Source organism: Durio zibethinus, chromosome 26 (assembly GCF_047325235.1).
Source record: "Durio zibethinus cultivar Kanyao isolate XHJ-2024 chromosome 26, ASM4732523v1, whole genome shotgun sequence".
Taxonomy (NCBI): domain Eukaryota; kingdom Viridiplantae; phylum Streptophyta; class Magnoliopsida; order Malvales; family Malvaceae; genus Durio; species Durio zibethinus.
This window is the reverse complement of record NC_143187.1, coordinates 16,678,661-16,704,278: the sequence shown is the minus strand read 5'-3', so window position 1 is coordinate 16,704,278 and position 25,618 is coordinate 16,678,661. Positions and strand designations below refer to the sequence as shown.

Here is a 25,618-nt window from a genome sequence, read left to right as displayed (position 1 = left end):
ATTAATAGGTTGCAACTTGCAACCTAATTAAAAATCATTTAAATATATTAACTCGATTTGATTTATTTGATTTTATTATTGATCAATAAAGAAAAATAATTTATTTAATTAATTCAATCAATTATCGTTCTTTAAAATTAATAATTAGATAATCAATTATCGTTTCTTAAAATTAATAATTAAATAAACCAAATTAATCTTATTAATTTATAAATAAATACATTTTTATGTATATCATAAATTATAATATAATTTTCATAATATTTTAAAATCATATTTATAAACTTACTATTTATTTTATATAATATATAAATTATAGTTTTTAAAATAATTAAAACCGAACAAACCGATAAACCTAAATTGGTTTCAATTATTTTAATTATCTTATTTAGATTCGATTGATTATCTCAAATGAAGTCAGATCAAATTTTGGATTTTCAAAATAAATCCGATAGAATGCTATCCTTTCGAAAATCGAATTTTGAAGCGACCGCAGCTCTCCCTTATTCTGTCTTTCTGTTAATAATTTGGAAGTAGATGGTGCTGATTGTCTCTTTCATTTCGCTTAATAATGGGATTAAAAACGGATGAGAGTAAAAAAGGATATAATATAAGGAGATAGATAAAAAGATAAATGGCACTTTTGAACCTATACATGAACGAAACCCATACCCAATAATATCTGTCTCCAATCAAAATTTAAAAAACTTTTCAGCCCTCGTACATCCACTTTTATTATTATTTTTTTTCTTTTTTAAAAGGGCTATACAAAATTTAACACCCCCATTGTCATTTGCGCTCTCTCGTCTGTTCTTGCAGGCTTTGCCGCTATCACAACAAAATATTCCCCTGTTTTGAGATCATCTCACTCATTCCGGATGGAGTAATACTTATCCCATAATGTTGGGGATTTAGAAATTTCACTCATCAGGTTCTTGAACTTCAAGCTGCAATCTCCCCCACTGCATATTAACAAAATTACCATTCATTCAGCTCAACAAAATTATTGATCCCTCTTACAATCATATGGCCATCAAATTATCTTCGGATAATCATTGCTCCGCTTCTTGTTATGCTTTTATTATCGGACTTAAGAAGAACCCCCCCCCCCCCCCCCAGCCAGGTACAGCCATTACACACACAATGTGGACAGGGGCAGTTTAAAAATGAATAAATAAACTCAATAACCTAATCGAATCCGAGAAGAAGGGAAAAAACCAGCACTCCATTCCATTGAGGAGATTAAGTATAGAAAAGCCAAACCTTATTCGATTTAAGGATGCAATTGCACGCAGAGCACTGCGGATCATATCTTCATTACGATCAACTTCCTGTTTGACAGCATTTTGCTTTGGCTTAAAATTAATAGTCTTTTGAAGAGGGTCCACCAGTGAGTCCAGCACTGAATATCAAATTGACAAAATGTAAATTAAACAATTATCTGAACCTCAGTAAAGAATATTCAATTTCATCACTCACCTGCTAATACAGCAGAAGGACATTTATCGACCAGTTTCGAAAGGATAAGATGGCAAGGCATCTTAACATCGTAATGATCTGGAAAAGCCAAATCAGTTAAATGATGATAAAATCAGTGCCATATACATGTTGTAAGCCTTAAGGATGGTGTTCCCTCAAATTCACCATAAGAGATTACTCAACTTTGGGGCTACAAATCAAAATAAGAGTTCCTCAGCATTTGATACTCAATATGTCCAATTTGTCCACCTCGGTCTAGGTTGTCCCAAATTATTTCCCACTTTCTAAATTGAAAAGCCCTAACTGTTGCATTTACTTAATACACACTTTATTTATTCCAAATGACCAACCAAAACAATTATGACGCCAATAATTAAAGCAAAAATGTATTATCGTAAGCCAAATAACCTTATGACTGTTGCCTTAAGCTTTGTGCATTATGAAAAAACATATTAATTAAATTTATTTTTAACATCACATTTTGGTTTCAGGTACAACCCATAATAACACAATATCATCTGCTTAAAAAAATTCTCTAATGGGTATGACAGATCAGGTCATTTAATTATTATTTTCATAACTGTTATAAATACATAAGAAAGCTTGTAACCACAATAAAAAAGGGGGGGGGGGGGGGGAGAGAATACTCACCATCAAGTCCAGATTTGAGGTATGGAACAATGAAAGATGAGGGGTTCACTTGATCAAGACAACTGCCCAGCAACGTGTCTACACATTCAAAAGCTGCCTTTCTCAGCTCAAGGCCATCATCCACAATGTGCTTGAAGGGACCAAGGTCAACAGTTCTTATCAATTCTTTCTGCACCATTCCAGAATTTAAAATATAATCAGAAAATGCTGCATTACCTACTAGCGACAATGGAGAAAGTGGAAGGAAATAGGAGGACAAGTTTTTAAACTTAATAAATGAAATATCATGTTAGATAAGTCGGGAAAACAGATGCCTGAAAGTTAATAAATGAAATGCAACATCTGATAGAATCCCTCTTCTACTTTCAGAGTTACTGGTATTAAACAAAAGAAACCAAAAGATTCACAAGGTAAAACAGTGGAGGCAATTCAGAAAGTTACCATTAGCAGTACCCTAATGGAATAAACCAAAAAAAAAAAAAAAAACAACTGCTAGTAGATTTTGAAAATCATGGTTGTGTTGCATGCAAGCAAAAGCTGGAGTTTGCTTCAAAATCCAGCCCAACATAGGGAAGTCCTAAATGAGATTCATATTAAGCGTATAGACAATTAAAAGTGAAAAAAATTAGTGTTGTCAACAATAACAAAAATAATGACTGCTCAGACGGCTCCTTTAAAGTGACAATATGTGGAGAACTGTGTTGACAATGAAGTTGACTGCTAAATTACCATATTAGCAACCTAGTTAACAGCAAATCATCAGCAGAGTCAGAATAAAGTAAATCTTTTAGTTACCTTAACAATTGTTTGATCATAGAGAAGTGGCAACAATTCTGGAAGTAGCCCTTTAATTAAGTTAGGCTTATTGTGAGCAAAAGTACTTAAAGCCAACACAGCTGCACGCCTTACATGCTGCATCGATTATTTCAGATAAACAAGAATAAGGCTTAGAAACACATCATCCACATAACATCATTTTTTTTCTTTTGGGTATCTATCAGCAGTAAAAGGGCACTCACTCGATCCTGATCCTTAATAAGCATAAGAAATGAAGAAATCTCAGGGTAAATGATCTCATCTATGTTCTCTGGCCGCTCCACAATAGAATATTTTACAGCAATGACAACTGTTGCCCTAGTGAATGCGGCTGGACTGGTTGTTCTTATCTATAAGAAATTCAGAATGTAAAATAACAGAGATGTCCTATTAAATTACATCCAAATGCCAAAAACTCAGCAGAAGTACAAAGCACAATTGGATGTGTTGGGGAAATACCTTGAGTGCAGGAATGAGTTTTACTGGTTCAATAAGTGCAATTTTACCGAGGCACTCAGCCACCACATTTCGGACACCCTCTTCCTCACTTTCACAGTGGTTAAAAAGTAATTTGAGAATTTTCTCAACACTTGAATCATGGAACTCTGCTTTATCTACAGATTGCCTTACTATAACCTGCATGAAGAAGTAAATCTAAAATTAGCATAGATGCTGCACCATCCAGTTACTGAGAACCACTTCAAGAAAACATACCTCCTTAAGAGAATGAAGCAACAAATACTGTTTCTTCTGCTGATTATCAATCTGGTCCAAGATGAAAGGTAAATATTTGGACAGATTGCCAACAGCTATATTGCCAAGAGCATAAGAAGCAGCAGACTTTATCTCTTCAAAAGGAGATTGGAAGGACTCAATAATTATAGTCTCTATATGGGCATGTGTGCTCAGATCTTTCCTCCTCCCAATCTCCCCCAAACAGAGCAAGGCAAGATGTTGCTTAGCCTGTTACATAAATAAAAAATTATATATATATATATATATATATATGTATAGAGAGAGAGAGAGAGAGAACTTAAAACGTTAGAAGATTGGTTTGAAGTAGGACCAGATACTAATTGGCAAACACAAATTATTCACACATGTTGAGTAATTGAATACTTTCCAAAACAGACGAGAAGCAAAAAGTTTGAACTCATACGGACATGAAAGTATAAACTATGCAATGTACATTAAAAATATGTGAAACCAATTTAAACCTTTGGATTAAAGGCAATTCAAAAATGGAGACAATAAGCTTAATTCAACTGCTCCAAAGACAAAGACATCCAGCTCAAGTGATATTTCAAAATTTTGAAAAAACAAAAAAAAATACAGCTTGATAATGTTATATATCCAACTAATCAAACAAAAACATTAACTTACTATTAGAATTCGACAGCCAGTAAAGACACAGGTACGTTAATTCCGTACCCTGTTTGGTGCATGTTTTAAGAAAGGGTTGGATTACAATTTAGAAGGGAAATGCACTAACAGTGGAATGATGCCATCCAGAGGCAAGAGGCTGATCTATATGAAGGGAATAACACCACACATGGATTACTAGAATTCAAATTCAACAGCAAAGGAATAACACCACAGATGAATTTGTGAGAAAACACTTATTTACAGCTGGTTGTAATCTTGTAATCTGTATATTTATATTTGTATCTCTAGAATTAAGTATTTGTATCCCTAGAATTAAGGAAGATTTAGTTTCCTAGTTTAACCCCTAGTTAGTTGTATATAAACCTAAGATTCTTGTATAATTAAAAATAAGCAGTTTTTCAATATACATTCAATTTCCACATGGTTTCAGAGCTTTAGGCTCTTCTTAGGAAGAAAAATTTTCAACCTTCATTGCTAACTTTTTTAGGCCTTCATTGCCGAATCCTGTTTAGGCCTTCATTGCCGAACCCTTTCAAAGAAAGATATCACTATCACCCAATTTGAGGAAATGTTAACTGAGAAAATCACTGGAGTACTACAGATGTCTCAGAAACAAGGAGAGTTCAACAGGGAAGAGATTGAAAAGCTGAGAAACTTATTGAAAATCCTTGAAAAGCCTACTATGGTATGTTCTTTGGGTAAAGTTTCTAGTTCAGGTAAAGCTTCCGGTTCTCATGGATTAAATGTCTCGGCTAAGCCTATTACAAGTTCTTGGGTCATTGACTCAGGAGCCACAGATCACATGACACATTCCCCACAAAAGTTTAGTACATATAACCTGTGTCCTAGTAATAAGAAAATTGTTATTGCTGATGGTTCACTTACCACAGTGGCAGGATTAGGAGATGTTTAAGTTAATCCCTCGTTTGTTCTCAAAAATGTTCTTCATGTTCCTGGATTGTCTACTAATCTGATATCTATACAAAAACTTACCAGAGATATGAATTGCAAAGTAACTTTTTATCCCTCTTATTGTGAATTTCAGGACCAGAGTTCGGGGAAGATGATTGGACTTGCTAAGGAGAAGGATGGACTATACTATCTTGAGACATCAAATAACACAAGTAGTATCAAAAATAGTTTACCTTTGTCATTTCTTTCTGAAAAATCTTCCAATAAAGACAAAATCTGGCTTTATCATTTTCGTCTTGGACATCCTTCTTTTGGAACCTTGAGAAACATGTTTCCTTCTTTGTTCAAAGAATTAAATGTTGAAGATTTTCATTGTGATATTTGCGAATTTGCAAAACATAGATGTGTGTCTTTTCCAATCAGTAACAAAAGAAGTTCTACTCCCTTTTACTTGATTCATAGTGACATTTGGGATCCCTCTACAATTTTCAATATTTCTGGTGCGAGATGGTTTGTTTCATTCATAGATGATTGTATTAGGGTTTCTTGGGTTTTTTTACTTGAATCCAAATCAGATGTGAATAATGTGTTTTTAAGCTTCCAAAACATGATCCAAAATCAATTTGGAGTAAGAATCAAGAGATTTAGGTCTGATAATGCAAGAGACTACTTCAACCAGACTCTATCCACCTATTTCCAAAAAGAGGGGATTATCCATGAGTCATCTTGTGTTAATACTCCACAGCAGAATGGAGTGGCAGAGAGGAAAAATAGCCATTTACTAGCCACAACCCGAGCCTTTCTTTTTCAAGCAAATGTACCTAAATCTTATTAGGGGGAAGCTGTTCTCACTGCCACACACATTATAAATAGGTTACCTTCAAGAGTTTTGGGATTTAAAACTCCTATGGAACTACTCTCACAATTTTATCCCAACCTCAATACCACAAACAATCTCACACCTAGGATATTTGGTTGTACATCATTTGTTCATGTTCACAGTCATAACAGGGGAAAGTTGGATCCAAGAGCGATTAAGTGTATTTTTGTGGGGTATTCTTCAACTCAAAAAGGATTTAAGTGCTATCATCCTCTTACCAAAAAATTTTGTGTCTGCAGATATCACTTTTGAAGAAAATAAACCATTTTTTACTCAACCTTATCTTCAGGGGGAGACTTCATTCATGGAAGATAAGGATAAAGGCTTCTTTTTGCTTGATTTGCCCCCTTCTTCAACATTTACACCCATCAATTCTTCTGAGTCGAAACCTGCTTCTGCTGAGCCCAAGTCAAACACTGAATTTGAGTCTGAACCCATTCCAAATACGGAAGATGTGACAAAGGATAATATTGTTCTTGATTCTATGAAGGAATTACAGGTGTACTCAAGAAGGAAAGTTCCAGATCCTGAATTAGTGCCAGTCCAAGAACTTGATCCTAACTCTGGAAATGAGGTAACTACAATTTTTGACTCTGTTTCTCAAAATGAGCATGAATCTCCTAAAACTATAACTAGTGATTATGATTTGCCTATTGCCATTAGGAAAGGAACCAGAGAATGTACCAAGCATCCACTATACCCAATATCTAATTTTGTGTCATTTGAAAAATTCTCACCATCCCACAAAAATTTTCTTGTGAGCCTAAACATTATTTCTGTTCCTACTACATTATCCGAGGCATTATCCAGTGAGAAATGGAGGCAAGCCATGTAAATAGAAATGGAGGCCTTAGAGAAAAATCAGACATGGGAACCGGTAGAGCTGCCTAAAGGAAAAAATCCAGTGGGGTGTAAATGGATTTTCACTGTAAAATACAAGGCAGATGGTACTGTTGAAAGGTATAAAGCCAGGTTAGTGGCTAAGGGCTACACTCAAACCTATGGAGTGGATTACCAGGAAACCTTTGCTCCAGTTGCCAAGATGAATACAGTTAGGATTTTGTTATCATTGGCTGCAAATTACAATTGGCAACTTCAACAATTTGATGTAAAGAATGCTTTTCTACATGGTGATTTGGAAGAAAAAATATATATGAAGGTTCCACCGGGATTTGGAGGTCATTTAGAAGCAAACAAAGTATGCAGGCTGAAAAAAGCTTTATATGGCCTTAAACAGTCTCCTAGAGCTTGGTTCGGGAGATTTGCCAAAGTGATGCTAGCAATGGGATATAAACAGAGTCAAGGAGATCACATATTGTTTATCAAGCACTCTGATTCAGGGAGAGTCACAGTTCTATTAGTGTATGTTGATGATATAATTGTAACTGGAGATGATGAAAAATAGAGAGAATCTCTAAAACAGTGTTTGGCTACAGAATTTGAGATAAAAGAGCTAGGGAGATTGAAGTACTTCCTAGGAATTGAAGTAGCTCACTCACGGCATGGTATTTTTATCTTACAACAGAAATATGTGATGGATCTTCTGAAGGAAACTGGGAAGCTTGCATTTAAACCTGCAAATACCCCTATAGATCCTAATCATAAAATTGGAGAAGCTAATGAAGATGCTGCTGTAAATAGCGAGATGTACCAAAGATTAGTTGGAAGACTCATTTATCTCTCACATACTAGACCTGATATAGCATATGCTGTGAGTGTGGTAAGTCAATTTATGCATAGTCCTAAAGAAGTGCACCTACAGGCTGTCTACCGTATATTGCACTATTTGAAGGCCAATCCAGGGAGAGGTATCTTATTCAAAAGAAATTCGGGGTTAGTTCTAGAAGCATATACAGATGCTGATTATGCAGGTTCAGTACCTGATAGAAGATCCACCTTAGGCTACTGCACTTTCTTAGGTGGTAATCTTGTGACTTGGAGGAGTAAAAAACAGAATGTGGTGGCAAGATCAAGTGCTGAAGCAGAGTTCAGAGCAATGACTCAAGGAATTTGTGAACTACTATGGTTAAAGATTATCCTAGAAGACTTGAAGATCAAGTGGGATGGACCAATGAGACTCTACTGTGATAACAAGTCTGCAATAAGCATTGCACACAATCCTGTGCAACATGACAGAACAAAACACATTGAAGTAGACCGGCATTTCATAAAGGAGAAACTAGACAGTGGGTTGATTTGTACACCTTATGTATCAACCAAGGGTCAACTTGCAGATGTGTTGACTAAAGGTCTCAGTAATGCAACATTTCAAGAAATTATTTCCAAGCTAGTAATGGAAAACACCTATTCACCAGCTTGAGGGGGAGTGTGGGAAAACACTTATTTACAGCTGGTTGTAATCTTGTAATCTGTATATTTATATTTGTATCTCTAGAATTAAGTATTTGTATCCCTAGAATTAAGGAAGATTTAGTTTCCTAGTTTAACCCCTAGTTAGTTGTATATAAACCTAAGATTCTTGTATAATTAAAAATAAGCAGTTTTTCAATATACATTCAATTTCCACAGAATTACTAGAATCCAAATTCAACAGCAAGGCAATAGCACAGTAATACACAAACAATGCTCACTGACTAGCCTATTGTCAACTTCCTTACAAGAATACCATCAATGCAATAGAAACATCAAGGACACTATGAAAAGTTCTAACTGGAAAATACCGAATTGGAAGTGCCGTCATCTTTAAGGATGTCGGTGAGCATTTTAACCGTAGATGAGCATTTCTGATCACCTGCAGTGAGGCAAATAACAGCTACACATTGAGCTATTGAATACAATGCTTGTTTTGCAACACCACCAGACTGAGGAGATGGATTTGCACTTGAAAGAAGAGATTCCAGTAATGAATCGAAACTAGTATTTGCTGAATACACCAAGCCAGCGAAAAAATTTTGCAAAGCCTGCAATTTCCAACAAAGGTTTAACACACATAAAAGGATCCTAAAGCAGATGTAATCGCATTAAAATGAAAAGGAGATACCAAAAGTGCCTGGCCCTGTAGCAATGAGCTCTTGATCAATGTTAGCGCCTGGGGAAGAACTCTGCTTCTAACAGCAGAACCAACATTTTGGCTAGACCTCTTGTCAGCCATTAGGGTGCAGCAGAGTTCAAGAGCAAGAGCCGTCATATGCAAGTCAGAATCACTGAAATAAAGAAATGGGGTTTAGAAAGCAATCAAGTAGATAATAACCATGCCAAACTTCTAAAATGCGAACCAAAATAAAAGATAAAGTAGGAATAGAACCTAATCAGAGTTGAAAGTTCCACAATAATAACTTCATATGCAGATGGACAAATTTTATCTCCATAGGCTACAATTAATGAATTTAGCGTCCCTAGTGTTGCTTGCCTTAATGCCCGATTGGCCTGTTTTCCAAAAACAAGTAAAATTTAGATTAAACACGTGAACATAAGTATCATCATAAAACAGTTCACTAATTCAACAAGTAACAAACTTCCATACTTTCCGCAGGAATCCAGTCAACTCCGAAATTACATGCTCCAAAACACATGATAGATCTATCCGAAGAGGAGAAGCAGCAATAACAGCAAATGCCTGGATTCAAATTTTGACAGATTAAGAGGCCACACTCTAACTCACATAACCATTTTTTTTAAAAAAAAAAAAAAACCCAGTAACTAGCATATATGCGCCTCAATTCCAACAAAAGTATAAACAGAACCAAAAATAAATATATTAGCAGCTATGAAATTTCCATGTACTATCATAGAACCTATAATCAAGTAAAGGAAATGTGTTCCATTCAACAAATCATAAATCAAAATCAACTTCAGTAAAAGAAATTTTATCATAGAAAAAGATATGACAAGATTCATTATCAATGCAACCCAGCCAGTGAGACATGCATTTATAAGAAAATATTCCTTGATTTATCAAAGTTTGAACAATTTGGGGATAGAAAAAACATACAATTGAGTATCACCAGTTCCAACAAATTGACTATGCTAAAGCCTATGAAACACCCTGGTTTAGTATAAAGCCACAAATTGTTGGCACCCAACAAAAGCAACCACAAAGGAACTAATTTTTTCATCATCAATATTTTGTCAATTAAAAGATTAACACTTATCTTTACTAACACGACATTGAATTTAGAGTTCATTTAATGAAAATTTGTATTTCTAAATTATGAAGAATTGAAAGCGCATTGTGTGGAGAAACTAACATTATGCTAAACTTAAAACCTACAGTTTAATGGTCATCTTACTACGATGAAAAGTAAAGGAGAACTATGCAATATAAATGCATCAAAAGCTAACCCACGTCCCCCATTTTGGCAATTAATAAAATATAATAATATTTTAATCATCCCTTCAAAAGAGCAGGGTTATCAAGGAGAATTATTTAGATGCCAAACAGCTTCACTATCAGATGATTCACAATGGATTTCCAATAGAATAGAATACAAAAATTAAGTTCAAATTCACAAAACATTTACATACTATCAAGTAAACAGAGGAATAAGTATAAGAAGCCATGTTAAGCAGTTACATAGTCCAACAATGCCATGTCAGTATTAAAAAAAAACAGAAAAGCAGAGAATTTTCATGCTTTTTGGAGATATTCTAAAAAAAAAAAATGGCTCCATTTGAGAGCTTTGAAGGGTGGGTTTAATAAAAAAATTTAACCAGAAAAACATGAGAGCATGCATAAGTCCACGACTAACAATAGACACCTAAATGCGTCTAGAAGTAAAGAATAATTGTCAGACAGGTTGAGACAACAAAAAATTATCATTGTAACAAAGCTAATGCTTCAAGAAATTACATTCAAAATTTTGATGATAGGACTAAAACAAGTGATACTACCAAAAGCACAGAATGCAACTAACCTTCACAGCAGTAAGTCGAGTTATCTCATTTCCCATTCGATCAACAAGTACAGGAAGGCATGCAGGTAACTCTGCTCCAAGGTTATCACCAAAAGTTGAAATGACAAGCCCCATGCAAGAAATAGCACACTCCTTCACCTCCTGAAAAAGGAGGAAACAAGAGAAAAAGCATGATGTCAATCAACTAATCTCAAAAATCATTTGAATTCAAGTAATCTCAGAAGAAACATGACCGTAGGGGGGAAATTAATCAAACTCTCCTCACCTGATCTTGATCTTGGTTCGTCAAGCGGGACATTATTGCACTATAGATTGGATGAACGTAAGGCTTAAAATTAAAACCAAAACCCTGAATCATTTCATCATAACTGTAATCATTAAATCAAGCAAAACTCGGAACTACTAAAATATTGGAGATACATAAGTTTAAATCAGTATAGGATCCTAACATCATTCCAGCAATAAATAAAATTGGTAAACTGACTCTCAAATTGCAAGAGAGAAGTTTCACCTCAAGATTTGACCGCAATACACGAACAAGTTCCCCACATACTCGTAATGCCTCAGCTGTGACTTTGTAATAACGCTCACCAACAGCAGATAAAACAGGGCTGGAAAGAGCCTGTATGACATATTTACCAACTAAGATTGTCATAGAAGAAATTAATATTGGCCACAGAAGAAAAATATGATAAAACAAAAATAAGATAAACAGAAATATTGTATACATGTTGTGATGATCAAGAAACTCAAAAATTTTAAAAATAAATATGTGATAGAACAACATCACAGTGATTACTGAGAACAGATGAAGGGACTGAAATTGCAGCAGCACCAAAAATTTTTATAACAGTTTTAAGCAGAGATCAAACTGTTCAAGGATTAATGCAGTTTCTCAGCATTGTTTTAGGCACAATTAGCCAATCCAGAACTAAGAAAACTGGTGGCTATAAAAAATCCAAAGAAGCATCAAGCCAATTTAATTTCAGAGTAGTCCTCACATCATTGAAAGATCAGAATAAAGTTAGAAAATTGAAAAGAACAAAAAAAAAACTCATGATAGCATAAAAAAACTAATGTTACATATACAACTCGATAAGTTCACTTCAGAGACAATATTAAGTTATACCAATATCGATCTTCCTTATTTTTCCTTTAGTTTTTTTCCCCTAGTTTTGATGAAACCAATTACCCCAGTCAGAGAGGTCAAACAACAACACTTTTCAACTAGACAGCTATATTCAGCAAGCACACAAGCCTCTTTAACACAATGGATAAATGAACTTTTGTCATTTGGAATCACAAAAGTACTAGATTAGAGCATCCACATAAACCGAAACTTACTACTTTTACCTTGATGTAAGGGTGAAAAACAGAAGGAGTATGTGATGCCAATACCAATCTTGCAAATATAAGTGCTTCAATCTTCAAATTTGAAGTAGACGATTTATCCTGGAAAATTTACAAATAAAAGTAATTGGAAAGATGGGGGAAAAAAAAAAGAACTAAGAATAACATTACACACCAAAAAGTGTGAAAGTCACATACATTTAATGCCTTTTCTATTCCAGGTATGAGTGTTCCAATGTGATCTGCAAGGCAGTCTGGCAAGACAACCACCAGTTCTTTCAAAATAGAAAATGCACCAACCTGTAGATAGAATGATATGTTATGCAGAATAAATTATATGTAATAAACTATAAAGTATGCAAGTAATTCTTACCTTTGTCTTAATAGATTTCTCACGTAGCTGACGATTTATGGATTTAACAATTTTGGGCACCTCCTGCTTCAATAACCATCTTGGACTACACAACAATAGCATTTATGTGTGAATAAAATCACATAAGAGTGGCCCAGGCTGAAAAGGCACAGGCCTCCACAAAGGTACTGGAAATTGAATTTCATTCAATACAGCTCAATAGTATGGCCGATAAAAGGTCCTCAACTCATTAATGTTAATTTACATAGTGAACTCAAACCCTATATTTAACAATAATTAAGATGCTGAAGACAAGGAAAGTGGTGATAATGATGATAATCTCATGAACGAAAACAATAAAAGCAACAATAATGACTAGGGTTGAAACAAGTCAAACAACTCATGAGCTACTTAGGCTCGGTCAATGAATGCTCAAACTTGACTCCTTGGCAGTCAAGCTGAGCTTGAGCTTGAGTAATTCAGTAACGAGTTGAATTGAATTCAAGTTTTATAATACTCGATTTGTTTACAGCTAGCTGAACTTGAGCTCGAGGAATTCAAGTAACTAGTTGAGTCAAGTTCGGGCTCTAGAACACTTGACTCGAGTGGCTCAAGTTTTGAAATTTTTTAAAAATATTTAATATTTTATTTATATATAAAAAATTATTATATTTGTGGGAAAACACTTATTTATAGCTGATTGTAATCTTATAATCTGTATATTTATATTTGTATTCCTAGAATTAAGTATTTGTATCCCTAGAATTAAGGACAAAAAATTAGGATAAACAATCCCTCAATTATAGGATTAGTTTTTAGGAAGATTTAATTTCTTAGTTTACCCACTAGTTAGTTGTATATAAACCTAAGGTGCTTGTATAATTCTTATGAGCAATTTTTCAATATACATTCGGTTTTACTCTTAGTTTTTCACACAATTCTATTTCTTAGTTTTTCCATATGGTATCAGAGCCTTGTTCGGAGTAGGCCATAAAGTCTAATACATTCAGTTTTACTAGAGATGTGAGGTTGTTTGGTCCAAAGGAGGTGTTGATAAGACTTACTCATACAAGGGAGCCGAGGTGGGACTTGATTAGAACTCACAAGTGAACGGGAGAATTGTTGGGATAAGGTTCACATGTGAGCAAAGAATCACACATCACTAAAAAATCTAAATGAGATGTATATATGCAAAGAGGACCCAAGAACCTAATAGATTAAGCTTTTGGCCTCAAGTGGTGTCCAACATGTATGTATGGGCTTTTTCGTGTGCTACCATGGGCTCCAAGTGTGACAAATCTCCCAACAACCGATATCAGAGCTTTAGGCTCTTCTTGGGAAGCAAAATTTTTAGCCTTCATTGTTGACTTCTATTTTAGGCCTTCATTACCGAACCCTATTAAAGCTTTCATAGCCATTTTATTTTTCCCTTCTTTAGCCTTCATTGCTAAGAGTCATTTCTAATTATATCTTAAGACTTGTTTCAATTCAAAGAAAGATATCACTATTGAGGAAGTGTCAACTGTGAAAATCATCAAAGTACTACAAATATCTTGGAAACAAGGAAAGTTGGACAAAGAAGAGATTGAGAAGCTGAAAAGCCTATTGAAAACCCTTGAAAAGCCTACGGGGGTATGTTCCTTAGGTAAGGTCTCTAGTTCAGGTAAAGCTTTTGGTTCTCATGGATTAAATGTCAAGGTTAAGCCTATTACGAGTTCTTAGGTCATTCACTTAGGAGCCACAAACCATATGACACATTCCTCACAGAAGTTTAGTACGTATACCTTGTGTCCTAGTAATAAAAAAATTATTGTTGCAGATGGTTCGCTTACTACAATGGCAAGATTAAAAGATGTTCAAATTAATCCCTCGTTTGTTCTTAAAAATGTTCTTCATGTTCTTGGATTGTTTACTAATCTGATATCTATACAAAAACTTACCAGAGATATAAATTGCAAAGTAACTTTTTATCCCTCTTATTGTGAATTTCAAGACCAGAGTTCGGGGTAAAGGATTGGACTTGCTAAGGAGAAGGATGGACTATACTATCTTGAAACATCAAACAACACAAGTAATATCAAGAATAGTTTACCTTTGTCATTCTTTTTGAAAAATCTCCCAATAAAGATAAAATCTGGCTTTATCATTTTCGTCTTGGACATCCTTCTTTTGGAACTTTGAAAAACATGTTTCCCTATTTGTTCAAAGGATTAAATGCCGAAAATTTTCATTATGATGCTTGTAAACTTGCAAATCATAGATGTGTGTCTTTTCCAGTTAGCAATAAAAGAAGTTCTACTCCTTTTTACTTGTTTCATAGTGACATATGGGGTCCCTTTACAATTCCTAATATTTCGAGTACTAGGTGGTTTGTTTCTTTCATAGATGATTGTACCAGAGTCTCTTGGATATTTTTACTTAAATCCAAATTAGATGTGAATAGTGTGGTTTTAAGCTTCCAAAACATGATCTAGAATCAATTTGGAGTGAAAATCAAAAGACTTAGGTCTGATAATGCAAGAGACTATTTCAACAAGAGTTTATCTACCTATTTTCGAAAGGAGGGGATTATCCATGATTCATCTTATGTTAATACTCCATAGCAGAATAGAGTGGCAGAGAGAAAAAAAGTCATTTACCAGCCATAACTTGAGCTTTACTTTTTCAAGCAAACGTTACCCAAATCCTATTAGGGGGAAGCTGCTCTCACTGCCACACATTATAAATAGGTAACCTTAAAGGGTTTTGGGATTTAAAACTCCTATGGAACTACTCTCACAATTCTATCCCAACTTTAATACCACAAACAACCTCACACCTAGGATATTTGGTTGTACATCATTTGTTCATGTTCACAGTCACAATAGGGGGAAATTGGATCTATAGCAATTAAGTGCATTTTTTTGGGATATTCATCAACTCATAAAGAGTATAAATGTTATCATCCTCCTACCAAGAAATCCTATATGTCTGCAAATATCACTTTTTAAGAAAGTAAACCATTTTTTACTCACCTTATCTTTAGGGGGAGACTTCATTCATGGAAGATAAGGATAAAGACTTCTTTTTGCTTGATTTGTCGTTTTATTCAACATTTTCAGCCATTAATTCTTCTGAGTCAAAACCTGTTTCTTCTAAATCCAAGTCAAACACTGAATTTGAGTCTAAACCCATTCCAAACACAGAAGATGTGACAAAGGATATTATTGTTCTTGATTCTATGAAGGAATTACAGGTGTACTCAAGAAGGAAAGTTCCAAATCCTGAACTAGTGCTAGTCCAAGAACTTGATCCAAACTTTAGAAATGAGGTAACTACAGTATTTGACTTTGTTTCTCAAAATGAGCATGAATCTCCTAAAACTATAATTAATGATTATGATCTGCCTATTACCTTTAGGAAAGGAACAATAGAATGTACTAAACATCCACTATACCGAATCTCTAATTTTGTGTCATTTGAAAAATTCTCACCATCCCACAAAAATTTTCTTGTGAGCCTAAACACTATTTCTATTCCAACTACATTATCCGAGGCATTATCCAGTGAGAAATGGAGGCAAGTTATGAAAATAGAAATGGAGGCCCTAGAGAAAAATAAGACATGGCAACTAGCAAAATTGCCTAAAGGAAAAAATATAGTTGGGTGTAAATGGGTTTTCACTATAAAATACAAGGCAGATGGTACTGTTGAAAGGTATAAAGCCAGGTTAGTGGGTAAGGACTACACTCAAACTTATGGAGTGGATTATCAAGAAACTTTTGCTCCAGTTGCCAAGATGAATACAGTTAGGATTTTGTTATCATTTGGCAACTTCAACAATTTGATGTAAAGAACACTTTTCTACATGGTGATTTGGAAGAAGAAATATATATGAAGGTTCCACCGGGATTTAGAGATCATCTAATAGCAAACAAAGTATGCAAGTTGAAAAAGGCTTTATATGGCCTTAAACAGTCTCCTAGGGCTTGGTTCGGGAGATTTGCCAAAGTGATGCTAGCAATGGGATATAAGCAAAGTCAAGGAGATCACACATTGTTTATCAAGCACTCTATTAGTGTATGTTGATGATATAATTGTAACTGGATATAATGAAAAAGAGAGAGAATCTCTAAAACAGTGTTTGGCTAGAGAATTTGAGATAAAAGAGCAAGGGAGATTGAAGTACTTCCTAGGAATTGAAGTAGCTCACTCACGGCATGTGATGGATCTTCTGAAAGAAACTAGGAAGCTCGCATGTAAACCTACAAATACCCCTATGGATCCTAATCATAAATTGTATTGCATTATTTAAAGGCCAATCGTGGGAGAGGCATCTTATTCAAAAGAAATTCGAGGCTGGTTCTAGAGGCATATACAAATGCTGATTATGCAGGTTCAATAACTAATAGAAGATCCACCTCAGGCTACTGCACTTTCCAAAGTGGTAATCTTGTGACTTGGAGAAGTAAAAAACTGAATGTAGTGGCAAGATCAAGTGCTGAACCAGAGTTTAGAGCAATGGCTCAAGGAATTTGTGTACTACTATGGTTAAAGATTATCCTAGAAGACCTAAAGATCAAGTGGGATAGACCAATGAGACTCTACTATGATAACAAGCCTGCAATAAGCATTGCACACAATCCTATACAACATAATAGAACAAAACACACTGAAGCAAACCAACATTTCATAAAAGAAAAACTAGATAGTGGGTTGATTTGTACACATATGTATCAACCAAGGGTCAACTTGCAGATGTGTTGACTAAAGGTCTTAGCAATGCAACATTTCAAGAAATTATTTCCAGGCTAGGAATGGAAAACACCTATTCATCAATTTGAGGGGGAGTGTGGGAAAACACTTATTTACAACTGATTGCAATCTTGTAATCTGTATATTTATATTTGTATCCCTAGAATTAAGAATAAAAAATTAGGATAGACAATCCCTCAATTATAGGATCAATTTTTAAGAAGATTTAGTTTCCTAGTTTACCCACTAGTTAGTTGTATATAAACCTAAGGTGCTTATATAATTTTTTATGAGCAGTTTTTCAATATACATTCAGTTTTACTTTTAATTTTTCAGTTTTATTTCTTAGTTTTTTCACAATATTTATTTACATATTTTCATTTGGCATTCGAGTTCAAGCTGGAGCTTCGAGCTACTTACTCAAGTTGATGACAACTAAGCTTAATCGAGTCAAGCTCAACAAGCTCAAGCAGAAGGGAAAAGCTTGAGCTAAACTTGAGCCTAGAGCTTTTTAATTGAGCCAAACTTGAGCCTGGCACTGTATCAGCTTGGCTCAGCTTGTTTAAACTTCTAATACTAACTAGAGCAGATGATGAGAACTTCAAGATGTTCAAATAAAATTCTGGATAACTGCAAGCAAGAAAAAATTCCTTTATTGGTGCAGTAATTAGGGCAATGGGCTGCCTACAGTTTTATGGAACCTCCATTACATGATTTTGAACACAATTACAAAATTATAAAACTATACCAGATTATAAAACACAGATGCATCCAAGCACTTTATTTCGTTATGGCTGCCCCGGAGTTGTGAACAAGAGTTCAAAGATAAATCAAAAGAACATGAAGCAAATAAGACACAGAATAAGTTAGATAAACCTTGCTCTTTGAATTCTTCTAAAATTTGAATCATTTCAGGTTTATGAAATATTGTGTCCAGGTCACTCAAGGTTTCAATAATCTCAGGTCAAGACATTTCAGGTTTGGGAAGGTTTCAAGTCATTTCAAGTTTAAGGTTGGCTTAAGTCCAATCATATTTCATTTTGACCCTAGAGAGTAATTTTGATATCCAATAATATCTCTCGACTTTCAATTCAACTTCATGCATTAATTTTGAATTTTAAACGTAAAATTGAGTGAATGCTGTCAAAAAATAATTTAACAATTAAAAAAAGTGATAAGAGCAAATGGTTAGCTCAAGAACGGTTAAAGATCAGATACAGTTGAGCTGAAAATGGATGAAGTTGAGCAATTCAAGTCAAATCAGCCTTGTCAACTCTCAAAAAATTTGACCAATCAAATTTATTTTTTACAAAATTTTAGCAACAAATTTACCAAAAAAGGTAGCAACACAGATTTGTACAGTATTCATTATTTTTCCTAAATTTGAAATTTTAATTAAGAAAATAAAGATTATCCTCATCATAAGTTCACAGTATGGTTATTTTAGGTTTTATTTGGAGCCATTTCAAGATTCAAATCATACTTGGGACATGGTCATTTCAAGTTTAAGTCGCGCTCCAGGCCATATGAATTTTGAATCCAGATCACTAACTTCCTTTTTTGATAAATTCAGGTTAGGTTGGGAAAGGGAGGTATAATCCAAATTGGGTCAGCTCATACAAAATTAAATTCTAGGTAAAAATTTTAAGTGAGGACAAAGTTCAGGGAAACATGAAAAAAAAATCTATCTTTGCCACTTGAATCTTATGAGAAACTTGCCTGAGTTCATTCATGTCATTCTGTCCTTTAGTCACATTTCCAGTTTGGCGTAGTAGCTCAATGAATGTATTGGAAACATCCATCTGCAATGTATCATTCTTTGATGAACAAACCCATGTGAAGAATGGAATATCTATAAACCATTGATTGAACCTTACCTTGACATTTTCTTCCCTTTCTTTAAATCTATCAATCAACTTAGGACAAGCCTGCACAAAGAGAGGTATACTTCTTTAACAAGTTGCACGGGAAGTATCAGAAGAATTTTATGATAGGAAAGGCAATATATACCTCCTCATATAGCTTACATAGCATCTCAGGGCGAGAAACAATTAATGCCGCTAAACATTTTGCAGCTGCTCTTCGAACTTTCCAGCTTACATCTTCATCATCAGTATATTCATTTGCACTCTCACTATAAAACAAGAAGGAGCTGGAGATAAATAACCAGTCTTTCATGCATCAAGGAATTTGTAAGTCATCTTAGATGCACAAATGAAAAAACATACTCATCTTCCTCCTCCGCATGATTCTCATCATCAGTATCTTCCTCCATGTTATCAGTAAAGTTTGGATCATAACTTAAATACTCCAAAACAAGGCGAAGGATTTCATCACAATAGGAATAAATATCCCTAGGGCATCGAAGCAAAAAACTTTCTAGTGCCTGAAATCAAAACTTGACAGCTATGAGCATGTCAATTATTAAATCATAAATTTAACCAGCCCAGAACAAAACTGACAATATCAGGTACTAATGCACAATACACCCTCTAAGAGACAAGCCACACACAGCACCTGCAAGCTATATTCTCGAAGCTCCTCATCGTTTTCTGATGCAGTTGTGCAGTAACTAATAAGCACTGGCACAGTGTCTTCAAGATGGGGCCCAAAACGATACCCAACAGCACGGCTAGAATACAATAATGACAATTTTTTTAGCCAACATGCTAATAAAATGACAAAACACTGAAATCATACCCTCAAAGATTTAACCCTCTAAAGAATTCATAAATATAAAAATAACAACAGTGGCATGTTGCTTGAAGAAGAACCATTCGGTATCAAAGCAACATTCAAAAAATTGATTTGTGAGCATATTTATGACTTCAATGCATGATAAATCATCCAACTCTAGTTAGATGTTAAACCATATATTCAGCATTTAAAATTGAACAAGGAATGGATCAATACATTGATAATGTTGTTGCCATCACAAAAAGAAACACTAGCTTCAACTTATCAGCCCTAGTACCTCTAGGACCAAAACAATCAGCTACAACTGAAAATTTTCTCGATATATTGGTGTGTAATGGGTTGCCTTCTTGTAATGGGTTGCCTTCTTGAGCCAAGCACTTTAATTTTCTCGATATATTAATGTGTGAGGTTTTAAGGAGCAAACCTTCAGTAAGGGTAAAATAAAAAGGCTCCCTGAGGTATGGTTGATAACACACTAACCCCTTTAAAAAGTAATGGTGTTAACTACCAAATTAACTTTAACAAAAAGATAGGTATACTCCTTTGTTTTTTACGTCTCCATTTCATTTTTTATTTCTTTTTTTTTTTTTTGCTTTCCTTTTGTCTAGACTTCTCCATGGGCCGGGATGGGCAAAATTGGCCCTTGGAAATCCTTGAACCAAGCCCGGCCTGTCAAGCCTATTAAGCCCAAAGTTTTTTTAAAATATATTTAAAAATTAAAAAGATATTAAATATTAATATTTTTAAATATTTTTAGAATTAAAATTAAATCGGATTCAAAAACCTTGTTGAAGGCCCAGACAAACTCGGGGCCTGGCCCACAGCATGGCCAAGTCTACTTTTGTCCAAGCCTTTTTATTTTTACTTACAAAATTGTGAGATTTAATTAGTTATAAACTACATTACATGGACTCAGGTGTGGGTATCCAATAAAGGCATGCATCTAAGGATTCAATTCTCCTCTCATCCAAAATTTTGGACTCAAGGAGTCAGCTAAAATGTCTCCAAAATAAGGATATGGGTATGTGGGTAAGTTTTCTAACTAGCACCTACACAGTCCCAGCCTCATAGGCTATATCTCATTTATCCAATGCTCAAAAAACATTGCTTTCATTTTTTGGAATTATATTGTTTTATGTAATTTAGTGAAACTAAATTTGGGCGTATAATCAAATTGAATTTGTTAACACATTAAAAGTAATGACGCTTATATTCAAATTGGGCTTATATTCTAGTCAATTTTTTTCTTTTTTTTTTTTCATTTATAAAAGAAAAGCCAGTTAAAGAAGGTCACAAAAGCCTATCATGTGACTTGTCTAGAATTTTCTTCTTGTCATTTTAGTCTTCTCTCTTCTTTCTTTATCAAAGACTCAAAGTGCATCACGGTCTTTTTTATTATTATTATTATTTGAAACTAAAGGAGGAAGGGCTGGAAGGCAGAAAGCAGGTTGCAATGTAAGACAAGAATTGGGTCACACTTAAAGCTAATTTCAAATCTTTGTTCTTCTTATCTCTAAAACAATCCTATCTCCTTCTTATTATCTCCTGTTCTTCTCCTCTTAGTATCTTCCCAGAATACTTCCTCAATTCCTTTCAATTTTTCAGTCAATTTATGGATCGAGCTGTGTTAATTTGGTGTTCCTGTAGCCAAGCAATCACCCATTGTTGTCTCTGAAACCACTTTCTTCATTCAATGTTTAATTTGGCTCATTTCCTTTGTTGCAGAGTCTGAATTACCAAACCATATCATATGAGTATTTCACACCTGAACCTGTGTCGCATGGTGTCAACACAGGTATGGTAGTATAAAACGACGAGTCTATGTAACAGAGGTTATAAATATAATTGAAATATTTAATTAGTTTTAAAATCATCTTTAATACTATCAAATAAAGTTTTAATTAGGTTAAATTATAATCCAATTATGTATTAAATATATTAGATTATATATAATTTAATAAGGAAAATATTGTGATCCAGGAGGTTTTATTGAAAATAAACTTGCCCCCATTAGTTTGAAAACACTCTTTATCTCTTGAAAAAGTAAGAGATCTTAGGATTCCATTAGTTAAACAAATATTTGTTCAAAGTTTACTTTAAATACTATAAATATCATCATTTTGTTTTTGTTTTTTTTTCCTTGTTTCATTTCTTTTTTTTTTAATCAATTTCTTTATCACTAAAGCTTTTTTTCAAATTAATGGTCATTAATTTATGTATTCTAACTAAAGATAAGTTAATACATTCACCTCAAATTTAATATATAATTGAATTATAGATAAATTTTTTAAATATTTAATATGTAATGAAATCAGAATATAACTTCAATTAAAATTTAATTTGATAATAATTAAAATATCAAAACTAACTAAATCTCATCATTTTGTAGTTAAAAGAAGTCTTGGGTTAAAAAAAAAAAGAAAAAAAAAATTAACACAGAGTATGTCTTTTCATTTAACTTAATAGTAAATGCTATTACTTTTCCGGGGTTGGTGAGTTTATTTTCTAGCAAACCTTAGGTGGATTAAGAGGGCATTCTTCAAACTAGGGGGGTTAAGTGTAGTTTACCAAACCTTGTTGTTAAAGAGTTGAGCAACATAAATTCAAAGAAAAAGTTTACTAAATTTGGCAACTTCATTCATTAATGGTATGAGTAGAAAGAGGTAATTACCTCAGGGCACCAATCATTTGAATGTTCGTGCGGATCAATTCCGATTTTGTTCCCTTACTTCCTAAGTTTCGTACAACTTCAATGGTTGTCTTTGCTAACAAGTCATCTGACAAGCTTGAAGAAAGAGATGCTGAAAACAAAAGAATGTCTAGTCAATAAACTATGACACAGGTTTTAAAAGTTATAAATAAAGTCGTCAATTCTTTTTTTTCAATTGCATACAATTGTCATAAACATCACAACATTAGACACAAAGAAGTAAAACCTCTCCTCATTGTTCATTTTTGGGCATGCATCTTATAAATAACAAGAAATAGAAGACATCCAGCTTTCTCCATATTGACCAAAATTATTAAGAGAAGAGGTGTATGTTGAACAATTGCTCCATAAAAGGTTCCAAAATGACAATATAAGTTTAAGCACATCAAATCAAGTTAAAAAAAAAAAATCATCAAGATAAGAAAAAAAATCAAAAACATCACCAAAAAACCAGATTTGATACAATTTAGTCATCTTACCAATACAAGAAACTGTCTTCTTTCTAACACTAGCTTGATTGGAACTCAATTGTGACAGCAATGCATTTAAAAGTATCTCATGGTCAGTTACCATTAGATTTCCAAATTTGTTAAGGACATCACATAAAATGTCAAGACATTCACATTTAATTTCTGTGCTAGTCCCCTGCAAAAATATTTAAATAATAAATAAATAACTATGAAGCAGTACAAAAAAATTTAAAGCAAGATGAAGAAAATACAAAATTATATTTCTTTCACTGCAAAAATACAACAAATCAAAGGAAACTATATTAGCCTTAAAGTTTATCTATGGTCATGGTCAGATATATGCTTAGCATGATACAACCATAAATGAAGGAGCATTTTCCAGATATTTATACGATAAATATTATTGGCCATAAATCTTTTTGCAATTAAACTTCTGCATCAGAACTTAGTAGATTTAACTGAATAGATAACTAAAACAGTATTTTCCAAAAGAAACACTTTCAAATGAAATTCACTGGTGATTTCAGTCATGATGCTTTGACAAGCCGCATTTAGAAACTTACTGGGCCAGTTATTCCTCTCATCAGTTGAGGAGATAGAGAAATTAAAATGGATTGTGCAAGAGATGGCGTAGAGACTTCAGCAATGATCATCTTCAAAGCTATGCTTGCAATGTCACGGTGCTGATCTTTGCCATTAAGCAATTTTTCACAAAGTTTATTGGTCATCTCCACAACTCTTGGTTCACCAACCTTCTTCACCAATGGAGCAAGACTGCAATAAAAAGTTAAAATCAGAGTAAACTCAAACAAGAAGCAATATAAGAACCAGGAAAAAACATGGCAGAGTCAATTCAATGAGGATGTCACAGCAACATCCATTTGATTCACATAAAGGTCACAGACGAGGTAGCCCGTAATTTGGTAAGAGACTTAGACAATCTGCAAATCAATCCACCCATCACAAACCAAAATCAAAATGTTCAGCATACTTCGATAAAGCTACAGACTGGATCAGTCTGTAAAATTTAAAACCTCTTAATACATTCAATCACCTATTATTGATATTAGAGCAACCTTAATCACAATAAATGACAACACGAATTAAGAGTAATTATGATATGCTTAAAGCAACAAAACTTTTAATATATCCATGTCATAAAGTAAACTGGCCTAGCATGATGGTCAGCACAAAAATGATATGCCTAAAATACACATACTTATTAATCCAAAAAACTGAGGACAGAGAACAGAAAACTAACCACTTGACAGCCAATCCAGAAACATCACCAGCTACATCATTGAGTTGCTGAAGGACAATATTTGACAACTTTATTTCAAGGTCAGAATCAGCCTTAAAGCCCTCCTTGTTCAGCTCATTCAATAAATCTGATGTAGCCATATATCTGTAATCTTTATCCTTCCCGGTCATCTGCAGGAAGAGATAAATAAGTCATAAAATTTTATCAGAAAAGTCTTTCTAATTTTTCTTTATTCATCTATAAACTTGATCAAAATGTAAGAGATGAAGCAAGCACAGAGGAAAGCAAAAAAAAAAAATACACACACACACAAAGAATTATTTTAAATGAGCATATAAATAACAATACCTTTTCCAGTATACCAGTTATTTGTAAGTTTGCCATCTCTGTAATGAACAGTCCCAACAATCTCAATGTCAATTTACACTTTAAGTCGGAATCTGCATTACAACAAGAAAGCAAATATCATCAAAAATAAAAGCATGTCAAGAGTTTCGGAGAGAAAAAAAAGTATTAAAAAAAAGGCAAACAAGTTAGAACTAGAAACAAAAAAAATCTAAAAAAAATGAATTAAAAAGCAGATCAAATTCGAACAAATAACAGTAAGTGAAACGTTAATAACCTAAATTGTCAAACATGACAGAGACAAATTAAAACAATATTCAATAAACCTACATTATTGAAGACATGAACTAAACAGAAAGAGTAAAAGAAAAAAAATTACAAGAGAGATATATAAATTTGAGATTAATGAAAACGGTTGGATCCCTAGCAAATACAGTGAAGACAATGTGATGGAAGGAAAATGAAAAAGGAAAGAGTGGGTTGGATTCCTGAAAACCCTAGTCGCTCAGATACAAGCAAGAAACTAAGAGTGGGCAAACGAAATCGAGAGTAGATTTCGCAGATAAAAGTAAAGAAATGGGGAAAAAGCAGAAGAGAGAATCAAAGGTGAGGTACCAGTAGAAGCGACGCAGCACAGAGTAAAAGAAGAGACGAGACTGAAGAAACGCCTTTTTTTGGTCTTCTCTTTATTTTGTTGATCT

At 33.9% G+C, this 25,618-nt stretch overlaps 1 protein-coding gene across 4 annotated transcripts; it reads right to left on the bottom strand.

Annotated features, from left to right (window-relative positions):
• Positions 1-588: 588 nt before the first annotated feature.
• On the bottom strand, positions 589-25,618 carry LOC111275316 (cullin-associated NEDD8-dissociated protein 1-like). Of its 4 annotated transcripts, none has more exons than XM_022860587.2 (29): positions 25,297-25,618; positions 24,921-25,012; positions 24,573-24,742; positions 23,875-24,085; positions 23,321-23,486; positions 22,803-22,932; positions 19,952-20,066; positions 19,663-19,820; positions 19,445-19,568; positions 19,312-19,362; positions 19,154-19,236; positions 12,722-12,806; positions 12,547-12,648; positions 12,352-12,450; positions 11,510-11,620; positions 11,264-11,347; positions 10,999-11,139; positions 9,609-9,701; positions 9,390-9,511; positions 9,126-9,288; positions 8,806-9,045; positions 3,661-3,909; positions 3,406-3,582; positions 3,150-3,296; positions 2,926-3,042; positions 2,131-2,299; positions 1,480-1,557; positions 1,264-1,402; positions 589-962 (listed from the first exon to the last, which is right to left on the bottom strand). In XM_022860587.2, the coding sequence occupies exons 2-29, from the start codon at positions 24,954-24,956 to the stop codon at positions 866-868; spliced, it is 3,657 nt and encodes a 1,218-aa protein (XP_022716322.2). In that variant the 5' UTR covers positions 24,957-25,012; positions 25,297-25,618; the 3' UTR covers positions 589-865. The 4 variants fall into 4 exon arrangements, with proteins under 4 accessions (XP_022716322.2, XP_089611859.1, XP_022716321.2 ...); XM_089755733.1 differs by having other exon boundaries at positions 23,875-24,252; positions 25,533-25,618; XM_022860586.2 differs by having other exon boundaries at positions 25,533-25,618.